The 9,148-nt window shown below is 34.1% G+C and overlaps 2 protein-coding genes across 2 annotated transcripts; both read left to right on the top strand.

The window, feature by feature from the left end:
* Positions 1–1,267: 1,267 nt before the first annotated feature.
* On the top strand, positions 1,268–2,144 carry HELRODRAFT_178197 (hypothetical protein; the record flags this gene model as incomplete). Its single annotated transcript, XM_009026328.1, has 2 exons — positions 1,268–1,312; positions 1,797–2,144. 2 exons carry the CDS (start codon positions 1,268–1,270, stop codon positions 2,142–2,144), a joined length of 393 nt encoding a protein of 130 aa, XP_009024576.1.
* Positions 2,145–5,461: 3,317 nt separating this feature from the next.
* Positions 5,462–6,100, top strand: HELRODRAFT_178196 (hypothetical protein; the record flags this gene model as incomplete). Its single annotated transcript, XM_009026327.1, has 1 exon — positions 5,462–6,100. One exon carries the CDS (start codon positions 5,462–5,464, stop codon positions 6,098–6,100), a length of 639 nt encoding a protein of 212 aa, XP_009024575.1.
* Positions 6,101–9,148: the final 3,048 nt, after the last annotated feature.

Raw genomic sequence — 9,148 nt, 5'->3', positions numbered from 1 at the left:
CGTTGGCGTCCATCAGAGATCAATACTCAGCCCCCTGCTCTTCATCACGGTGATGAAGAAAATAAGCAAACAAATACGCTCAGGTTAAAATATGGAACGTGATATATTCAGATGATATCGTCCTGACGGCGGCCTCGGAACAAGACGCAGCCAGAAAGTTTGAGGTCTGGAATACCCAGCTTGCTGAACACGGGCTAAAGGTAAACCTTGACAAAAGAAAAACTATGATCACCGGTGGTACTGCTGAGCCTGTGGTCTCTGGTCATTGGCCATGTCCAGTGTGTGGGGCTGGAGTTGGAAGCAACTCGATCAAATGCCTACGATGTCATTTTTCAGTTGTGTCACAGACGATGCTCGAGAATTACCGCCTCACTAAGGTAAGTGACTGATTTCGTATACCCCGCCTGCATAAACCAGCGACAACGGAGCCCAGATTACCGAGATCGAAACTGTTACTTCATTTCAGTATTCGGGAGATATGCTGGATTGTACTGGTACAGCTGATGCCGCCGTTCGTAAACGCATACGTGCAGCGTTGGGCAGATGACACCTTCTGGCCTCGGTACCGCTGCGGTCAGAACTATACAGCACAGCTATACGTTCTGTTCTAATGTATGGTGCAGAGACGTGGCCGATGACAACAAAACTCGAACAGCAGCTTCACTGAACTGACATGAAGATGATTCGTTGGATGCAGCATGTTGACCGAAGGAACCATATCTATACAACCGAGATCCTAAACCGATCGGGACAGTGCACGTTGAAGGAAACATGTCGTCGTCATTGCCTACGATGGTTTGGCCATGCAAAGCGAAGCGTAAACAATACAATTTCCATTACTAAGCACCCGCCCAAGAAGTCGCCCAAAAAAGTCCTGGACGCAGACCATACAGGAGGACTTGAAGGCACTCGGTCTCAAGGAGACAGACGCAATGGATAGATCGGCTTGGAGACAGAAACTGATGAATGGAATAAAAAAAACTTCGACCATTAACGAATGGAGACTATAAACGAGGATCCAAGAGTATATTCGTTCTCGTTGAATGGTTGGAAAATTTCTGCTCTTAATAATTCTCGCTTAAAATAATTAAATTTAGTGTTAATTTGACTGTAAATAGGTTTATTTATTATATAAAAATCCAGAGTTTAAATTGCTATATAAATTTTTTTCTAATTTTGTTGACTTTTTTTTATTAAATCACGTGATTCTGTTGCATACAAACTATACTGTTAATTTAGTTGTGCTATAATTGTATTAGGACTAAACATGTCTCGACAATGCTTTAAGTGTACAGAAGCTGTTACTGCTAAAGTAAAAGATATGCCTTGTTTACGTTGTGAAGCGGTTGCTCACTAAAAATGTATTAATGCTAACGATAATCTTCTAGATGTTTTGAAAAATGTCGTTGGCTTAAACTGGTTCTGTGAAGGTTGCTCAATGTTACTATTTGATATTGATTCACTCACAAAGACAGTCGCTACCAGTAAACAGGAGTTTTTAACTAAGCTTGACACTGACAGAAATGAAATGCTATTAAGGTTGCATAAATTAGATCAGGCAAAGTTCAGATTATAACGGAAAGAGAAAATATAAAGACGTTGATAAAGTTAAACGAAAATAAATTGGCTGATACTGATCTTTCAGACCTGTCAATTCGTCTTGAACTTCATCATTTTAAAATGAATTAAGTACAACATTTGCTGGTATTGTTAACAAGGAGGTAAATAGAAATGTTAAAATGATAAATGATGAAATGAAAACAATGAAAAAAGTATTAACCGATTTTAATGAGTAGAAAGATAAAAAGTTGAATTTGATGTTTCATTTGACGGAGGGTGGTAGAGACCATGCTGATGTGATGAAAATATTGAAACATTTGACAGAGGATATTGCCGACAAGGATGTTCTTAAAATAACAAGACTCAGTAAAAAAGATAATAGTACGATAAGACCAGTGTTAATAAAATTAGAAAATGCAAGTGTTAAAAATTCAATAAGGAAAAATGTTTATAACCCTGATGAGTTATCCCGTGTAGGACTGAGTCACGGTTTGACAAAAGAACAAAGGCAGGAGAAGAAACGCTGGTGGCTAAGGCTAAAACAAAAAAGTCAACGGATAAACGGGGTTTTTTGTACAAAGTGAAGGGACCGGTCGGGAAATGAAAAATAATTGAGTTTCAGAAAAAAATCACTTAATAATTTCGGTAAAAATTAATTCAATAAAGTTAAAATAAATAAAATAACAACGAATATGAACAATGTTTTGCTTGGTTTTTTTAAACTTAAAATCAATTGTCTCGAAGGCTGATGTTGTATATGAATTAATTCATGAAGGCTTAGACATTTTTGTGCTGGGTAGAGACATGGCATGGTCATCAGATATTTCTGTAAAATCGTTATGTCGATTTTCTTAGATTAAATAATCAATTTTATGGAGAAATAATTGTTATATTCAGATCAAATTTCAGATATAAAGTAATTGAATTACCTGTTTTGGTTACGTTTGAGGATTAAATTTTTTATAAATAACAAAGATTTTATTTTATTAGCGTTATACCGACCGGGCTCTGCTCAAGTGCTCAAATGCCTTGTTTTTTTATGAAATTTTTCGTGTTCTAGAGATCATTACAGTTTTAAGTTCAAATATTTTGTTGACTGGCGATTTCAACGTTCACGTCGAAAAATTGAATGATCGTCATGCCGTCAGTATGCTAGAAATTTTTGAACAGTTCCACTTGATAAAACCTCATGAACAAGTCGACGCATGTCTGTGGTGGTACTTTGTGTTTAGTTGCTAGTTCAATCAATTTTCATGTTTCAAATAGTTAAATATTTCCTAGCGGCGTTTATTCATATCATAGTTTAATCCATATCAATATATCAATGGTCCGAGAGTGTCATCAGAAATTAATTATTTATTAATTATTTATTAATTATTAATTATTTATTAATTTATTAATCTTCTCAACATTAATAAACCATCCAAATTTATTGCCTCTCTGGATGTTGAATCCTTATTCACAAATGTACCAATTCACGATACAATTGACATAATTATCAACATTATTGAGCATACCAAAAGCACAAATGAAGTCCCTTCTTTAAATTTGCACTACCGAACCACCATTCCACAGTCCCACAAGCAAACTTTACAAGCAAATCGACGGAGTCGCTATGGGATCCCCCTCGGAGTCCTATTTGCCAGTTTTTACATAAGACATATATCTGGAGAATGAGACCTTCAAAAATAATGCAAATTTAAAACCAAATATCTACGCTAGATTCGTTTGTCTCCTATAACGATCCTGAACAAATCACCCAACTTCTTGGTACCTTAAACAAATCAAAATTAAGATTTACCATTGAAAATGAAAAGGAACAACGTTTACCTTTTCTAGATGTGTCGGTCATCCGTGGCGAAGAACGATTCAAAACTGTAGTCTATGTCAAAGAAACAAATACAGGAATTTGTTTGAATGGACAAAATGAATGTACCGAACAATTTAAAGACAGCACAATAAAATCATTTATAAACCGGCATTCACACACTCTACGGATATTGAAAATCGCGACGCTGAATTAAAAAGTCACCAACCTGCTTGTAAACAATAATAGACTTATGTCTATTATTACTACACAACAATAACTTTCCTAATACCAACAATCAAGATAACGACATCATTTTGTATTACAGAAATCACATGTCAACTGCGTAAAAAGTAGATGAAGCTATTCTTACACATATCATCCATAAAAATGTCACACCAACCAACCCAATTAGTAAAGTTAAACTCCGAATTTATTACAACAATAAAAAAACGTCTCACCTAATACTGAAAAATAATTGTAGTCCTAGAGTGTTAAAGCGTAATTACGGTGTTAAAGCGTAATCACGTAATAAATGAATTTAATTGCCCCTTTGACGGCTGTGTGCGTCAACTTGACTCATATATCGGGATTACTACTACCTCACTAACTAGAAGGCTTACAGAGTGGTGCTATCCAATCTCATTTGGACTCAACACACGCAATCACTATAAGCCGTGAAATCCTCGACAGCAACAGCAAAGTAATATACCAGAACACCAACTACACGCATCTTAAAATTGCAGAAGCAGTCCTAATTGACATCAATAAACCAAAAATAAATATAAAACAAAAAATGACAACCTCACTCTCAACCCGGAGCTTAATCAACAATGAAAACAAAGAAGTAATAAAAACTAGCATTGTAAATATTGACAAAGAAGAATATGATGCTATCGATAAAAAAAAGAAACCAACGAAGATGGATCAGCCAATAAAGAAATGTGACACCTAATTTCCATCTAAATTCATTTTCAAGTCAATATTTCCCTTTATAAAACAATTAGCACTGATGATGATTCATTCGGAATTATTCGCAGCATAAATTCGGAAAATAAGTTTATTTTGAATTTTAATAAACTAAACGTTCTCCAAAAAACTTTAGTAAGAAAAATCGAAAAAACGAACTACAAACATATTAACGCCAAACATTCGGTAGAATTTATAGAATATTGTAAAAATTATGGTCTTTTACCAACATATATATATATATATATACCAACATATATATATATATATATATACCAACATATATATATATACCAACATATATATATATATATATATATATATATATATATATGCACTAACAATGACGGTATATATATATATATATATATATATATATATATATACATGCTAATAGAAGACCGAATTCTTGACAATATGTAATAAATTCCACCGATTTATTAGTGTTTATCAACTTAAATTAGAATTTTTCAATTTGTTTTAATATATTTTTATCAACAAAATTGAAACTTTATTTTTATTAACAAACATTTTATTAAAATTATTGCAGAGATCTATTTCGACGTTAAACCGTCATTGTTAGTGCATTATTTATTTATTGATTAGTATTATTATACTTTTAATATTATTCAAAATATATATAAATAAATTCAAAAAAGAAACATGAAATTCTAATGAAAAATTTTTGAACCATAGTTGTCAAAGCGGCAAAAACCGCGTCAAAATTGTGAGGCGTCAAATTAATTCAATTTATTGTTATTATTATTGCTTTTATTATTATTGTCGTTATTATCATTATTGTTGTTGTAGTTATTATTATTATTATTATTGATATTGATTATTGTATCGGGTAAACATGAGAATCGGTCGACTTAAATCTGCTCACTGTTTTTACCTACTTTAATTTGGTTTTATAAAATTAATAATATAAAAATTAGTTGTAAAGATGCGAAAAATTCTGTCGATTAAGCTAGTTTTAATAAAATTTACTTTTAAATATTTATTTAGTTTTATTTTGCTTTTATATATAATTTCAACAGTTAACGCTGGTAAATGCCCACATTGTTTTGAAAAGTTTGTAAATGTAGGTAGACACTCCTGGAGGTGCACTAAAACAGAATAATAATGACAATTTTAATATACGCAGCTCACCGAAAAATAATATTGATATCGCCTAACATTTTTAATAGTTCTAAAAGTAACGATATTTTAACTAATAGAGATAATAATTTAATTCCATGTTGTTGTGGTAAGAGTTGCAAGGGTCGGAAGGGCTTGAAATTACACCAACGTTCCTGCGAAATGTTTAAAAACCTTAAAAATGCACTAGAAATCCCAGAGGAATCTGACAAAAATTTGGAATTGTCGCCGCCGCCACAACGCGAACAAGCATCCCTTGAAAGGTTGGACAGAACATCATGGAAACTCATTGGAATAAAATTACCTAAGATCCTAAAACAATGGACGGAAGCAAATACATACTTCCGACTCCGCAGAGCGTCCTTACCAAATGTATTCGACATCATCAATTTCACCACCTTATTCCAATCACTGATTTACAATTATGTTGCATCCAACTACGGCACCGTAAAGCCACAAGATTTATCGACAACACAACACCTTAATAAAACAGTCAAAAACATGAAGGACCTAAAACAGTTAAAATTACTTGGCCGCAACGACCACAGTTTCGACATGAAAATCAGCACATTAAGCAAACAAATAAGAACAAAACTGTTATCAATGAAAAATGCAAAACACTGAAAAACATGTCGACATAACAAAACAACTGAAAGTCAAATTCTGGTCAACATGCAAAAAAATTGTTTAACCCATCAAACAGCTTAACCCCATCATTCAGCATTGACGACAGCAAGAAATATTTTTACAACATACTCCATGACCCATTTCATAACAAGTTTCGCCTTCCGAACTGGCTTCCAACATTGCAACAACCAACAATTCTATGCAACATCGACCCCCAAACATACAACGAAATAGCAACAGTCATTAGAAAATGCAAACTTAAAGCATCCCCTTGACCACTTGATCAAATCTCAATAATTGTCCTTCACCGATTAATAGTCGAATGCTGGAGGTCTGCTACGATTCCATCCTGTTGGAGAAAGGGCTTCACCATTTTGATCTATAAAAAAGGTGACCCCATGACCCAGCTAACTTTAGACCGATAACGCTACAAGATCTTCTTTACATGCATCAACAACAGAATACACAAATATCTGGAAAACAACAGCTTCATCAACACCGCAATACAAAAAGGCTTCTATCCAAAATTGGACGGAGTGACGGAACACACTTATCTACTTACCCACCTGATGAAAGATGCAAAGAAACATCAGCGAACGATCATCGTCACCCTTCTAGATTTTAGAAATGCATTTGGTGAGGTTAGTCACGATCTCATCTCATCTGTTCTAAAATACCATCATATCCCGGACCAGGTATGCAACTTAATTGATTCTATTTATGCTGACTATTCAACAACAGTATCAGTACGCGAGCAGTTAACTCCACCAATCCCTGTGAAACATGGAGTGCTGCAGGGTGACCCCAGTTGTTCACCTCTTCTTTTTAACCTCTGTTTCAACCCTCTAATGAAAATGTTAGAGAGAAAAGAATACCTATGGGGCCCTGCGGCTAATCTAAAATCCAGAGCTTGGCTGCAATTTGCTGACGATACAGCTATCATAACAAACAGCTCTGATGGTGCTCAGACTCTAATAAATCTCAACCAAACCTGGTGCAAATGGTCTGGCATGAAAATAAGAGTTGACAATTGTTGCACATTCGGGATGCGATGGCGCATATGAGCAATTTCTGCCGAAGCTAACAATAGACGACTAAACAATACCTCAGATAGGCGTCGATGACAAGTTTGAGTATCTGGGTAAATCATGAATTCGAGTGCAAAAACGTCAAGGATAAAGAGATACTCCAAAAGAAACTAACAGATATGCTGCAAGTAATCAGCGACTTAAATACAACAGCTCAATGAAAACTTCAAATCCTACGTCGCTTCATTCCATCTCAACTATCATTTCAATTGCGATTGTATGATATTTCGCTAACAGAGATCACCCTTTGGGCTAATGCAACAAAATCCCTGCCAGATGTTTTATACAAATTCACAAGAAAATTTCTCATTCAACAACTACCAACCAACGCTAACCTAGTCAAATGGAAAAAAACGAACAACGCAGCATGCTCTCTCTGTAACGCCAAGGAAACAAATAAGCATGTAGTATCAAACTATGGTTCGCCATCTGCACAGATACTTAAATCGCCACAATAAAATACTTGCCATCATCTTAAACAACATCAAATCATACATCGAGCCTGGAGCAACCATTTTTGTGGATATCAAAGAAGAATCGATCTGCCCTGTGTCGCAACTGTTTACCTCACCTCACTTAGACCAGACATAGAAATCTTGTACAAAAAACGATTGAAATACCAATTACACCAAATCAAGAAACTACAAAGTGGATAAGTACAAGAACAGCCTCAAAAATAACCTATCGAATGATTTTAAACATTGCAATACTTTAATCAACACTTGAAATTTCGCCAATAGGACTTTAAAATTCTTTCAAATTATCTCAAACTAAAATAAACTGGCTTGACGTATTTAAATCTGGCTTAATCAATTCTGCGATAGAGTCTATTTACGCAATATATATTGTGACAGAAATAAAGCTTGACTAGTTTTTATATATTTCATCACCTTTGTACACATTCATAATGACGAACATTGATGTTAAGTTATCCATTATTTTAATCTTTTAACTATTATAATATATAATCATTTTATATTTAATTGTAATTTTCATTTATATTTTGTCTTTTGAAGAAATAAAAGAGTTCTCATTATTATTATATAATTTCTCTTTTCATAAACGGACTGTTTTAATTTATTTTTATTCGAAGTATGAGTAGTCCAACTAATTTTCATAATTCTTCTCAAAAATCACATCTCAGAACCTTATGTTAGCACAGGAAAAATGTAACAGTTTTAATTTTGTTGATATTTTGATTTTACTGTTGGTGTGGATGTTTTTCATTTTAGCTATCCTTCTTTTGATATCCATATCATATTTACAACATGAGGTAATCTGAATACCGAGATAATTGAAGCTGTTTCACCTGTTTACTGTTAACGATTATGAAGCAGATCGGGGAAGCTTTGTTTTTACTGATAACCATGCACTCTGTTTCGTTGATGTTAATATGCAAGCCTTTCCTTTCACTCTCAAGAACCAGTTTGGAAACACCTGTTTGCAGTTTTTCCACTTAATTTGCTATAAGAGCTGTATCATCAAATGTAAATGTGCAATGCATGCACAATTAAACACATACCCAGTTACCCCGAGGTATGACGTTGTTTTCTTTGCCATTAACTTTTTGCGCCAAATTAGACGATCAGTTGTATCCATTTCATTTAAATTTAGAGCTTTCATGTCTTGCTCGATTGTTTGCGACCAGGACATCTTTGGACGGCCTTTGGGATGTGTGCCAGGTACTTCAACATCTGCAAGAGAAGTTATGGCACTGTTTCTACTTCGTTTGACATGACCAAACCACCGCAGACGGTGTTGCTGGCATTCGTTTTTTTTAACATAAATATAATGTGTGTATTGTGATATACCACTTATGCAATATGAGTCAATACAGAATCTATTCAATTTTAACTTAAAAAATATGAGAAACTAAAAAAATAAGTTTAGTTTGGGCCAGTTAGCCACACCTCATTCCACATACCCATTTTAATTATTGATATTGATAGATTAGTGA

Source organism: Helobdella robusta, assembly GCF_000326865.2.
Source record: "Helobdella robusta unplaced genomic scaffold HELROscaffold_46, whole genome shotgun sequence".
NCBI lineage: Eukaryota > Metazoa > Annelida > Clitellata > Rhynchobdellida > Glossiphoniidae > Helobdella > Helobdella robusta.
Note: the sequence above shows the minus strand (reverse complement) of the source record. Positions and strands in the feature narration are given on the sequence as shown.